At 48.9% G+C, this 13,976-nt stretch overlaps 1 protein-coding gene across 1 annotated transcript in view; it reads left to right on the plus strand.

Moving 5' to 3' along the window:
- DCUN1D4 (defective in cullin neddylation 1 domain containing 4) overlaps positions 1 to 13,976 on the plus strand; it is a gene marked incomplete in the record, with an annotated part of 107,183 nt that overhangs the window by 42,670 nt on the left and 50,537 nt on the right. The window contains 2 exon segments of the mRNA XM_027775928.1: positions 1,790 to 1,860; positions 2,039 to 2,078. Of these exon segments, the coding sequence (XP_027631729.1) occupies positions 1,790 to 1,860; positions 2,039 to 2,078 (111 nt within the window).

Below are 13,976 nucleotides of genomic sequence, written 5' to 3' on the forward strand. Positions count from 1 at the left end.
TTTTTTTTTTTTTAAGAGATTTTTGCTATTGGGCACTTCTTCTCACTGGAAAGACAGAGAGAGACAGACAGAGAGATAGAGAGAAGTCACCCCCTATGGAATGGCCGCGCCACAATCTCTTCCCCTCCATTCTCCTCTTAGGATTTTGGGTAGACACGCATATGCACTTGATGTGAGTTTCAAGCTGCTGGGTCCAGGACTCGAACCATGGCCTACTACATGGGAGTCCAGCGACATAACCGTTACACCATCTATTGGTCCCTATACCACACCTTTTCTGTGCCAGTTGCACCGGTGAGGTTGGCAATCCAGGTCTGGGCTGAATCATGCCACTCACCGAGAGCTCGGCCGGACTGCTGCGGTGTTTGCGTGTGTCTGTGTGTGTCTGTGTCAGGGCTTGGGGAGAGCCCAGGCTCCACGCTGTCCCCCGCTTTGGCGTGTTCTCGATGGTCGTGAGTGTTGTGAGGCCCCTGCTGGGGGAGCAGTGCGCGTGCGTGCTGTGGCCTGTGGTGTCGACAACCCCAGACCTGGATCTCAGATGGGATTTAGAAGAGAGGGTACGGCTCCCTCGGTACTGGCAGGGAATTCCACCTGCTGGCAAGACCCAGGGTTGGAGCCCCGAGGGCCGGCAGGCACCCAGGGTGTTGGCCCCTGTGGTCTGGGTCTGGGACAGGCCCATGTAGAACATGCGGGGTCAGGGTCGGTTTCCTCCCTTCCTCTTATCAGGGTGGTGCCGTTAGTGTCTTTTCTAGATCACTTTTCTACTGGTGTGACAGGAAAGAAAAGGAATTAACGTAAATTCTGATACTTTATGAAAATAGTTCTGTTGCTTATCCAACCATGAAATTATTTGTAAACTTTGAACTTGTTTGTGTAGACCGCTAAGTAAGCAAGCAGATTTAACCGTAAAGGAACAGCTGAAATGAGAGCTGCAAAGGCCTAATATTGTCGTAAAAAAAAAAAAGGAATACTTCAGCAGCTATAAAATCCTGCCAGCAGTGAACTTGAACTTACTGAAAAGTGCCAGTCATGACACCAGTGGAAGACGGAGCTCACGGAGCAGTCGTCGGGGTCCTAAACGGAGCAGCTCCCTCGTTGGTGCGAGCCCCCGTGTGCAGGAGATGAGTGGGGTGGTGCCTGGTGCACGTGCTGCTCGGGGAGAGTAGGTTTGGATTCTGGTCCTGGTTCCAGGACACTAACTAACATGTCAGGACTTGCAGGGACCGCGGAGACTGTCGCTGGGCTCGGCCTCTCGGAGCTCGCAGGACGGTGCTTCGGTGTGTCCGTGTTTATCTAGGGGCTTGAGTTCGGGTTCTGTCGCTCCCTGTGTGAGTGACAACAGAATAAGTATGTTGTAAGAATGCTGAACATCGAGAGACTTTTCTGTCGTTTTCTGCTTGGTTCCTACACCAGTACTTCTGGGGAAGGGAAGCGGAAAGGGAACCGTTCATTTGAGATCGGTCTTCTATCTGTGTCATTATTGGCGTTTTTCAGTAAATTCGAGTTCACTGCTGGCAGGATTTTATAGCTGCTGAAGCGTTTCTATTTTTAACCCTAGAATTCATACACAGATTTCATAAACTTGGACATTTGGGGATTTAACTTTATTATTGGAATTTATTTCTAGGAAATAAGTTAGTAGTTGCATGTTGTTTTTATTTAGTAAGAGCTAATTCATTTAGTAATAATCATACCAAAATACTTATTTTTTCCAAGCTTTTTTTTTTTTTTTTTAAGTCTTTTTGCAGTACAGGAAATGACACTGAATTTTCTCCTTTTTCTTTTAAAGACTTTCAGCTGAACTCTCATCTCTCAACACTGGCCAATATTCATAAGATCTACCACACCCTTAATAAGCTAGTAAGTCACTCTTTTAAAGACAAAATTACCAACTTTTGAAGTAGTCATTGTATGTAAGTGTATTTGATAAAAATTTAGATGATGTATATTAAGATATCAGTGGATTGTGAAAGACTGAGTTTTAAAACTTGCTGTACGGTATATGATTTCTTAGTAATAATGGATATATTTCTTGCAGAATCTAACAGAAGACGTTAGCCAAGACGATCACCAAACAGGTATCTGTAAATGCTCATACTCGTTCATTTTAAATACACTTTTCTGTGTAGGATTATGAAAGAGAAATATGAGCCAGGAATGCTGTACGTTGTAATACACGCAGTAACAAGTCATGGGACCAGCAGTTGGCATAATGGCTATGTCACTGGACTCTCATGTCGTTGAACACGGTTTGAGTCCTGGACCTGGTGGCTTAAACTCACACCTGGTGCATGTGTGTGTGTTCTCAAGATCCCGAGAGGAGAATGGCGAGTCCTGGACCTGGTGGCTTAAACTCACACCTGGTACGTGTGCGTGCGTGCCCAAGATCCCGAGAGGAGAATGGAGGAGAAGGGATTGCTGCGTGGCCATCCCCCCGGGGGATGATTTCTTGCTTTCTGTCTCTCTCTCGGTCTTTCTGTCGAGCTCACAGGCCCTATAGCAAAAACCTCTCAAAACAAAACAAAACAAAACAAACAAACAAAAAAAACCCACAAGTCATTACTTGGTAGGGGAGGATGTTCTGGGTGGAGGGCCACAGGTTTGTGACAGAGTTAAGTCCCTTTAAAGGGGCTGGGAACTCTGTAGTGGTTTCAGGATGACATTTTATTCTCTATTGCAGGGTTTCATATAGATTATTCTCACATGGTACTGCAGTAATACAGTTTGGAAATTATTCCATAAATGTTTGTTAACTCGAGCTGAAAAGTGATGGGGTAGAAAGCTAGAGATTTATGAATGTGTTTGTGTTTGTGTGTGTGCATGCGTGCATGTGTGTGGAGGTGGGGGGGAGTGTTTTATGTAAGTCCTAAGGACTTATAAATGGGAAAATTGAAAGTTGATTGTGGGGGGCCAGCAGGTGGTGTGGTGGTTGATGTGCTGGACCCCCACATGGCGGACCTGGTTGCCTGATTGCTCTCTCTCTTTCTCTCTGTCTCTGGTCAAGTTTAAGAAGTAGAAGAAGGAAACGGGAAGGAAGGAAGAATAAATTTAAAACAAAGCAAAAGAGAGTTGATTATGGTATAGTTGTTCCTTAGCCTGTGGCTCTCAGAATTTAGCGAGCGCAGTAGTCGCTCAGGGAGGGCTTGTGTAGGACACAGACGACCGAGTCTGGGTTTGCAGAATCAGGGTGGGGCCCAGAGTTTGCACCTCTGACACGTTCCGTGTGTTGCCGATGCAGCTGGTCTGAAGACTTCGAGAACCATTCCTCTAAACTCTTACCGACTGTAAAGCTCGGAAACCTGCATTTGATCTGTGGTTAATAAACTTCCAGCAAAAGCTACTGGAATGTGTCTGTGGTTAATAAACTTCCAGCAAAAGCTACTAGAATGTGTTGGTTGTCAGAAAAGTCATGACGTATTTTTGTGTGTTTTTCTGTGCGAAAATAAATTCTGACTTTGCGACTGTAAAGCTCGGAAACCTGCATTTGATCTGTGGTTAATAAACTTCCAGCAAAAGCTACTGGAATGTGTTGGTTGTCAGAAAAGTCATGATGTATTTTTTGTGTGTTTTTCTGTGCGAAAATAAATCCTGACTTTGCTGTCCACTTAATATCTTCTCTTTTCTTTTCTTTTCTTTTTTAATGAGCACAGTAATATGTGCTGTTTATTTTAGTCCATTCAGGCTGCTACAGAGCACCTTAGACTGGGTAATTTATAAATAACAAATGTTTTTCTCGCCATTCTAGAGGCTGGGAAGTCCCAGTGCAGTGTCTGGGGAGGGAGGGCCCCTTTGTTGATGACATATTCTTCTTGCTATGGCCTTACGTGGCAGAGGGGCATGAGAGTGATAACCCATCCTGCCCATGACCCCATCCTTGTGTAGTCCCACCTCTTAATACCTACACTTTGGGGATTAAATTTCAGCTGAGGAATTTTGGAGGGGCATGGGCATCCCTGACACAGCAGTGCTTGCTGGCGAATTGTGCATAGCACAGAAGTAAACGGGGTGAAAAGGGATAGTCCTCCTCCGCATCTCCCGGCCCCACCACGTCCCCAGCATGCTGTGGTTGGCTCCTGCGCGTGCGCCCGTGTTTACTTAGCGTCATGGTACCGTGCTGTGTCTGTCAGACTCCTCTTTCATTCAGTGCAGTCTGTCTCGGAGGCTGTTGAGACTTAGGCCTTGGCTCACCCTTTCTTCACGTTGGTTTAGAATCTGTTGACAGGCATGAGGGAGGGGGAAGCCCTGTGCAGTGAGGATGCACAGGCTTTCCAGCGTTTCACCCAGGTCTCTGCCGCAGCTGGGTAAGCGCAGGCCGGCCCCCTCCCAGCCGCCAGCCCCAGCCCCCACTGTTCCAGGAGAAGGGTGAACACCCTCTGTGCCTGCTCGGGTGGGTGGCAGACAGGTCCGAAGGGGAGTTTGGAGGGGCAGGGCTCTCCTCAGCTCCATCTCTCTGGATCACTAGTTAGATCAGACTCCTTTCCGGGGAGGGGTGAGACGGGAGCAGAGGTTGTACCAGGAGGGGTTCAAGGATGCTGAGGGCTCCTTCGCCTGACCTTGACGTGTCAGTAAATGTAGATCAACTCAAGGGCCATCAAAAAACGTTCCTTTAGGGCTGGCTTCTTGGCACAGTGGTTGAGGAGCCAGCTCCCACATGGCCCACTACAAAGTTTGAGTCCCAAATCGGTAGCTTGAGAAATGTGCAGGGTGTGTGTGTGCCTGGAATCCCAGGAGGGAGAGGAGTGGGGGACTGCAGTGTGACCGGCCTGTGGGGAGCGCCTTCTCCTCTCCCTCCCTGGCAAGCACACGTGCCCTGTAGCAAAAACAGTCAGTCAGACAATCAAATAGTTCCTTTAATAATTGAAAAGCAATATATGCACCTGATATAAAAGAAGTATCAAAAAATGATTAAACAAGAAGTGAAGGTTTCCGTCCCGTTTCCTGTCCCCCGGCTCTCTCCCCACTAGTCCTACATTTCACTTCCAGAGGCGGCTCCTCGTTCCTCCTGCTGGCCGATAACCGAGTGGTGACACGAGTGCACATTTGTTTGCGCCTCTCGTGTTTGTCACTCGGTGAACCTTGGAGAGCTTTTCACAGTAACGCGTCCATAAAGCACCTGGTTTCCCTTCTTCTCTGACAGCACACATGCACACCTTCATGTGCGAGAGCGAGCGTGAGAGCAAGCACTCCTGGCCCGGGCTCGCTGCACCACGGCCCCTTCCCCAGGCCTCCAGCTTCTCAGCATCTTGGTGCTCGAACACACCGGTGTCTTCAGGCTGACAGGGACCCCAGCCCACAGTTGGCTTTGTCACTTCCAGCTCTGAGGCCACGTACACAAGGGACTGCGTCAGCTTGGCTGGGCTCCACTTTTCTGTAATGGTGGCATGATTTTCCCATCCTTAGCTGTAATGAAAGGTTCAGGGCTGGTTTTAATTATGAAGGTGGAAAAAGCACATTTCTCTCTTATCTCTGAGAGATAAGTGTGTTGATGGGCTTTGAGGATTCTTTTTTTTTTTTGGAGAGGCTTTTGCTACAGGGCACATGCGCTTGCCAGACACACAGAGAGAGACATACAGATAGAAAGTGAGAAATCACCCCCTGGGGGGATGGTCACGCCGCAATCCCTTCTCCTCCATTCTCCTCTCGGGATCTTGGGCACGCATGCACACGCGCCCGGCGTGAGTTTTAAGCCACCGGGTCCGGGATGCGAACCACGGTCAACTACGTGGGAGTCCAGTGACATAGCCATTATGCTAACTGCTGTTTCAAAATCTGAGGATTCTTTTTAAACTAAAAAGTTAGTTCTAATATTTAAAACTGAATTTTGCATTTTAAATATTAAGACTGTCTGTCTTAGCTGTGGTAATATAACCTTGAAGTTCTGATTTACATATGTAGTTAATCTTAAAGCTTTTTTAGGATTATTTAACTATATTAATTACTGCTATTATTTAATTTGCTGTAGGGCATGTGTGTGAGAGAAAGAGGGAAAAGTGAGAAAGCAAGCCACCAGGTCTAGGATTTGAACTGCGGTCAGTCATGTGGGAGTCCAGCACCTTAACCACCACGCCACCTCCTGGTCCTAATCTTCAACTTTTTTATTTAAATGAGTTTTGTTACTATAGTAACCTAACATCTAAATCTTTAACCCAGACATGGCCGGTTAATCATTTAAGTTGTAATTAAGGAAGATGAAAGGGAGTATTTGACCTCCTACCTCCTCTAGGCCCGTTCTGGGATGTGGACGCATCAATGTTGGGTCCACAATGTGCGGGGGACCGTGCCTGCTACTTCCTCAGTGCCCCGTCTCTGTCACTTCCTGCTGGGAATGTCTTGGAAGAGAGCACTTCATAGGGACCAGCAGGTGGCGTGGTGGGTTAAGGCACTGCAGTCCCACAACTGGCAGCCTGCTTTCTCACTTCCCCGTTCTCTTCTGCTCTCTGGTCAAATAAAAAATACTAATAAGTTAAAGAAAATAAAAAGCAGCAGCGTGCACTTCGCGAATATGCCCTCGTCGGCTATCGTTCCACTTGTCAACTCGGCATCTGACAGCATGTGTAGCAGCGAGTCGCGTAGTCTGTCCGCATGGGGACCGCAGGTTCGGCCACCCTGGCGCTGCCCTGGCTGTTGGCCCGGCAGAGGTCGGCGCAGCATCTGTGGCTCCGATACGTGGAAAGCCACTCCTAGGTCGAGAGGTCTGACGAATTCCTGCTCTCTCTCCGCAGACACTGTTGCTTCTTTTCTCGATCTTCTTCCAGAGGGAGAGGAGGAGAAAGAAAATACTGATAGTTATCCTCAGAGAAAGAGCCCAGAGTAGAGAAAGAGGGAGTGATTTTAAAAAAGCCAAACAGGACAGAAAGAATGAATAAGGAACCTGATGATAGACGGTGATACCGTCTAGAGAGAAAGGAAAGGTTTCTTCGTCTTAAAGAGGATGACAGTTGTGCGTTTAGAAGCTCGCAGTCTCAGGCGCAGGCGTCCGGTGCCCCGTTTAAGAAGTGGAGTGAGGTAGCAGGCAGCGCAGGTGCCTGAGGTGCCATCTGTCCGTGGACTTACGCACCTGTGTCCTCGCCTTGCGGTTTGGTGAAGTAAGGTGACAGCCGGGTGGGAAGCACACACGACAGAGCGGACCGGGACGTGGTCGGGGACGAAGCAGGGCTGTGGTGAGGCGTGCTCACCAGAATGAAAAGGCAGGCGGGGGTCCGGTGTCGGAGCGTGCGCTTCCCCTGCGTTTGTGTGGGTCAGAGGAGCGCTCGAGCGTTGCAGTCCTCTTGTCTAGGGCCTAGAAACCAGCACACGATTCACTATGTCTTATGGGAGATAACTGCTGACAGGTTCCTCATTTGAGGCTTACAAGGTACAAAGATTTTTAAAAAGGCACGGAGCACCTGCTTACGCACCATTTGCGAGGGATGGCATGCCCAGTTAATGTACAAAAACAGCAAGCTAGATGAACGTTACAGACCTCTGGGTCTGATCCAAGTGAACCCAGGTTGCCCTTAAAATCGATTTTCTAGGACAAATACTAGGATAGACTCGTTGAGAAATGCTCGCAGTATTTCCAACTGCTTAATTGTAGGAAGAAGGCTACATTCACTATCTGATGTACTTGAATATATGATTAGTTAAAGAAATACTTGTTCTCTTGAAACACTAAACTGAAAAGATACGGACTGAACTCAAACTCTTAGGTAAAAATTATAAACTAGATTTATTGCCTTCCTGAGGTTAATATAAACACTCTAGCATTAAGAAAGAGCTTTTATGGGGCTGGTGTAGTGGTTAAGGTGCTGGACTCCTACCTGGCCAACTGAAGTTTGAGTTTGGGACCTGGTGGCTTGAAACTCAAGCCAGGCGTGTGTGCATGTGTGCCCCAGATCCCAGGAGTAGAATGGAGACTGAGTCATGGCCATCCTCTGTGGGTGGTGATTTCTTAGTTCCCCTCTCACCCCTCTCACTCTTTCTCTTTCTGTGGTGAATACACACACCCTATAGTAGAAAACCTAAACAAAAGATTTAAAAGAAAGCTTTTAGGGGCCTGTAGGTGGCATAGTGCTTAACAGTGCCAGACTCTCACGTGGCCACCCACAGTTCAGGTCCCGGACCCGATAGTTTGAGAATCATGCCAGGCACATGAGCGGGCATACCCAAACTCCCAGGAGGAGGATGGATTAGGGAGTGGCGTGGCCACACCCCTGGGGGATGACGGAGTGACTTCGCACTTTCCCTCACGCTGTCTCTCTCTGTCTCTCTCTGGTGAGTGCACATGACCTATTGCAAAAAATACTTTAAAAAACAACAAAAAAAGAGCTTTTCGTGGTGGGAAGATTGATTTTAGGTCTCACTGTCCGTCTAATGTAGAACTCCCTCTCAGATTTGGGAAGGCGAAGAACTTGCGAGGGCCTTTGTGATTACTAACATGGCGAAGCATCAGCCGTGTTTGCCTCGACCTGTGACCTCAGTGTGTTCTCTGAGAAGGTTAAATAGGCCATTCCCTGAAGCAGGTAAACATTCCATAACATTCTTATTTATGTTACTTGCATACTAAGTTCTTTTTTTTTGGTAGTTTAAAGACAGTTTAATTGAAGTAGATTAAATGACTCAAGTTCAGTAAAGTCTAAATTTAATGGTACAAAAACATTTGCAGAATATAACATTTATTCTTAAGTATTTTTTATTATAAAAAGATTTATGATAGTCATTTTAAGAAGCAAACACTCCTCAGATATTTGCAAAAGAAAAAAAAGTCACCTGCCAGGAATCTGAAAGTCGGGTGTTTGTTTTACTGACAAACGGAGTAAAAAAACAGCTGAAATGATGGTGTTTTATGTACTCACAGGTGTTTTAAGCCTGGAAATAACACAGATTATAGCAGAACTTGATTCGTACACGTTTTAGAAACACGTTTCTCCCACAAATACTGAGCGTCTACCTGTGCTCAGTGATGTACGGCTCTCCCTGTTACCGGTGGAGAGGCCGGACCCCTGCTGCACACGTGCAGTGAACCAGCGGGACCCCACGTGCCGACACGTGCCGTGTACGCATGCCTAGAGGGATCCAGCTCTGCTCTTGTTCAGCTATGGTCCCTGGAGTCAGTCGGGGCTGTGGGAGAACTTGGGGCAGACAGCCTCAAGTGATATGCTCTTAGTATATTTTGTTAATTTAGTTCAAGTTGGCAAATTCTTATTTAAGTCAACTTTGTTTTCTTCAGCATTGGAAATTTGCTTTCTGCCTGGCCTGGACCTCTGAGCTTTGTCAGGGGTTCTCGGGTGGCTCTGCCTTGAATAGCTGTGCGGGCTGGTCCTCCGTAACGTCCCTTCCCTGGGCTGGCCTCTATTCTCCCGGGGGTGGCCCTCTGGGTGCTGGCGGGCCAGCCGTGAGCGGCTGAGGCAGTGAGTGCCGGAGCCATGATGAACCTGGGGGCAGGTGGACAGATGCTTGTTTTTATGTGGATAGTGGCCCCATGACATTAACTTGCTTATGCTGCTCATAATGGAGAGATCTGAAGGGAAAAAAAATGCCTCTTATGTAGAATGTAAAAACTTCAAATAAATAAAAGGATAAAATGTCAGATTTGATTTTTTTAAGAATTATTTAATTATTTATTATTATTATTTTTAAATTTGTTAGGGGGCACATGTGCTCCTCACCAGAGAGAGAGGGGAAGCAAGCCTCCAGGTCCAGGACTCAAACCGTGGTCGGCCACGTGGGAGTCTTAACCACCATACCACCTGCTGTACTCTGGTTTGGTTTCAGATATGAATGTTTTACAGAGAAAGCAATCTATGGAACTCAAAGAAAGCATTGATCAGTAAGAACAAGAAGGTGAAGAAGTTGGTTATTACGATTTTGTACATTTACCAAAACAAACTGCTCTTTTTCTTTAAATGAGACAGTATCTGTGTGCACACATGTGAGAGAGAGAGAGAGGGAGGTAGTGAGGGAGGAATGCACTCTCAACAGTGTCTCCATGCCATGAAGCCCTTTTTCCAGGCCTCTGGCTCCTCGGGACCCTGGGCACCCACGTGCATGTGCCTGGCGTGTTCTCAGGCTAATCCGTGTGGCCTTCCACCCCATCTGCTCCAGGCCGCGTGCTGCCCTTGGTGGGTGGGACTCGCTGAGAGCCAGCCGTTATCCCTGTCTGAGCAGCACGTGGTGGAAGAGTGCTGTGCTAACTGTGCTGGTGCACATTTGTGAGGACACTTTTGAATCTGTTCCTGGAGGGAGATGGTGCGTTGCCCTCTGTGCTCTGCAAGCACTCATGGAAGGGAGAGGTCCTGCCAGACGGTGCTCAGAACCACACTGTGGCTGCTCTCGGGGGACGTGGCTTTCCTTCCCACAAGCTGGGCCAAGGTGAGCAGCCGGCCTCAGAGTTTCAGACAGGCTTCCCTGCTGGGCAGCGTAGCAGCACTCAGCTGGGCTGGGCGTACTCGGCGTCCTGCAGGCTCAGCCCGTGGTCTCTGCAGCCTGTGCGGTGGCAGTCTGCAAAGCCTTGCTCACCGCCATTCCTCACTCTTTCATTCAGTTTTTACTGTATGGCGTGCAGTACATTCACTGGAGAGAAAGAGAGTGAGAAGTCACCCCCCAAAGGGGGATGGACATGCCACAATCCCTTCTCCATTCTCCTGTTGGGATTTTGGGCATGCCATGCACCCACACCTGGTGTGATTTTTAGGTTGCTGGGTCTGGGACTTAAACCGTGGTCGGCTGTGTGGGAGTCCAATGCCCTAACCACCACGCCACCTGCTGACCCCCCTTTGCACCTTTTGCGTTTGCGAATGGGATGCTTTTTGACAGGGAAGGTGGATATGGACAGGCTTGAGGGCAGCATGCTCTCTGGCTCTTCCTCGTTTAGTTCTTGCTGTGGTTGTGGGGAGAGTGACACGAGGTGCCCCGTATTCCCGAACTGTTGTCTCCTGCCTCTGGAAGGATGTGGTCTAGGTGGGCTTTCCTTGAGGTCTAGCTCTGAGCTAGGGGAAGCAGGACGCCCGAGTTCCCACGCTTTCCAGACGCGGGCCCGGACCAGAGCCCCCGTGTCCATCAGGAGGGGCGTGTCTGCCCGGTTGTTCCAGGACTAGCCGGCACTTAGGGTCCGGAGCTGACCATTGCTCTGAGCAGGGTTGTGACTGAGCTACTGACAGCTCCGGCCTGCCTTCAGAGCGAGCGACCGGAGAGCTGTCAGTCACTGCCGTCTTCCTCTCCCACACCCCTCCCCAGCCCCCTGTAGCTGTCTCCGCTGCCCCGTCGGCTGCTCTTCCCTGCCGAGCCCTGCGTGTGCCTTCATTGCTCACCTGAGACGACTTCTATGTGGGGTTGAGCCCTGCCCCCTCGTAGCACGGAGGACTTCCCACTCTCCTAGTTTCCTCCCTGCCCAGGTTCTCTCCTGTGTTCCTAGCCCCGGGATAGCCACACTCCGGGGTCGTCCCCAGCTCTCTGCTCCAGCCTGCGCCTCACCAGCATCGTAGGGCTGGCAGAGTGTGGGCTTCGCTGCCGCCCGAGCTCAGACCTCCTCTCCAGTACTGCCTCCCACTGCTGGCCCTCTCTGCCGCAGTCCTCTCACTTACGAAGGTGGGGACACCCACAGCGAGGGTGAGCACTGAGGACCACCCTGAGCAGCACCTGACATGCCCTCGGCCCCTCAGTGCTTAGCGAGTGGCCGCTTCTCCTTTATGAAAGTCCTGGAAGGGACATGTCGCAGTCGCGTGTGTCACATGGTGACTGAGGCCTTGGCGAGGTGGGAGGTTGAGTTAACCAGACCACGCAGGTGAAGAGCAGGGGCACATCGTTCAGACCCAGCCCCTGTCACGGCCCATGTGCTCTCTGTGCCTCCAGGGCCTCCAGCTGAGGCCGATGGGAAAGGGGAGACGTGGGATCCAGAACTCAGCACAGCACACTTCCAAGACCTTGGAAAATCTCTGGCACGCGCAAGCCCGTTGCCCCGGCCGTCATCCTCACAGTGGTTCTTGTCCAGGTTACCGCGGGACCGCCAGACATAGTGGATCTGGTAGCACTTGTGCCGAGACGGGCGTTTGTTACCGGACAGTGGTCTTGTTGTTTGCGGTGGCTTAGACAGGCCGAAGCAAGACAGCCTGGGCTCAAATGCACTCACCTGGTCTTCCTCTGCCTCCACTTGCTTCTCTGCACAGGCCTGAACGGGCCTTCCTGGGCTTGGCTTGTACTTGGCTTCATCCACGGGAGGTTGAGAACGAGGCCTGGCTCACAGTAGGGTTTCAGTGTTCAGTGGTGGTGTGACTGTCTGTTAATTACATTTTAATAACTTTGTGAAATTCTCATAAAAACTTTTATTGCTGGAACCAGCAAATGGCATAATGGTTATGTCACTGGACTCTCATGTAGTTGACCACTGTTCAAGTCCCGGATCTGGTGACTTAAAGCTCAGCTGGGTCTGTGTGCGTCCAAGATCCTGAGAGAAGGGATTGCAGTTGGGCCGTGTCACGTCCCCACCTCCCCGTGGGGTGATTTCTCACTTTCTCTCTCTGGGGAGCACATGCACCTTATAAAAAAATTAAAAATAACTTTCAAAAAAAGAAAAAAAATTATTGCCAGAGGCCATGGACATGTGTATTTGCCAGAGAGAGAGAGAGAACACAAACCTTGGGCCAGCAGGTGGCATAGAGGTTAAGGTGGCCTGATCCCACATGGTTGACTGAGTGGTTTGAGTCACAGACCTAGTGGCTTTTAAAAAACACTGTGTTCACAGACCTAGTGGCTTGAAAAATACACTGTGTATATGTGTGTATGTGTGTGTGTGTGTGTCTGTCCAAACTTCCAAGAGGAGAACGGAGGAGAAGGGATTACATGTGACTATCCCCCACTGGGGTAGGGGTGGGTGATTTCTCACTTTCTCTCTCTCTGTCTCTCTCTCTAGTGAGTATGCATGCCCTATAGCAGAACTAAAAAGAAAAGAGAGTACCCTTTCTTTCATTTTTCCATTTCATCAGAATTTTGGGCATGCACGCACACACACGTTCCTGCAGTGACAGTTTTGAAGCTGTTTGGTCCATGATTTGATCCGTGGTTGGCTGTGAGGGATCTAGTTCTCAGTGCACATTGTTAACCACTGCACCTTAGGGCTGGCCACCTGTGAATGTCTTTCACCAAACAAAAGTTGTGCTTTTTGACTGAAAACCCCAGCTCAAAGTGGCAGAGTCTTCTTTAAGTCACAGAAACAAAAGAAAATTACTGTGGAAATTTTACTCAGTCATGTCAGACTTCTGCCTAAAAATTCCAATTTTTTTTGTTTTTTAAATCAAATATCCCTTAAAGCTTATGGGCGTTGGGATTGGTGTGCTTGTAAGTGTCTCAGCGTCAGGATCACAGCAGAGCTGGCCTTGCCTCGGGAAGTGTGTAAATGAGGTAGCGGTGCAGTTCCTTTTAAAGAACATGGACCTGGAAGAGAAGCAGAAAGCTTAGATGACTTATATTAGTATTTTCGGAGAGCAAATTGAACTTGTGGTAACTTCTATTTCTGGGGTGCTTTGGGGGTTTTGGGAAGTACTAACTTATTTGTATCATTGCTAGGTTTATTTTTTCACTATAATATTTTCTCAAAGAAGAACTAAGGGAACCAGCAGTTAGCGTAATGGCTATGTCGCTGGACTCCCACGTAGTCGACCGCGGTTCGTGTCCCGGACCCGGTGGCTTAAAACTCACGCCGGGCGCGTGTGCGTGCGTGCCCAAGATCCCAAGAGGAGAATGGAGGAGAAGGGATTGCGGCGTGACCATCCCCCCTGGGGGGTGATTTCTCACTTTCTGTCTCTATGTCTCTCTCTGTCTGTCTGGCGAGTGCATGCGCCCTACAGTGAAAATCTCTCCAAAAAAAGAAAAGAAGAACTAAAAGGCTTTTGCTTTCTTCATAGCATTTCCAGATAACATCTAGACCCTTTGCAATCCAAGCCATGAAAGCTTTTGATTAAGCGGTAATCTTTGGAAGTGTTACAACGTGGCCTCTCTTAATC

The sequence above is a fragment of the Tupaia chinensis genome, unplaced genomic scaffold (genome assembly GCF_000334495.1).
Source record: "Tupaia chinensis unplaced genomic scaffold, TupChi_1.0 Scaffold000054_1, whole genome shotgun sequence".
NCBI classification, from domain to species: domain Eukaryota; kingdom Metazoa; phylum Chordata; class Mammalia; order Scandentia; family Tupaiidae; genus Tupaia; species Tupaia belangeri.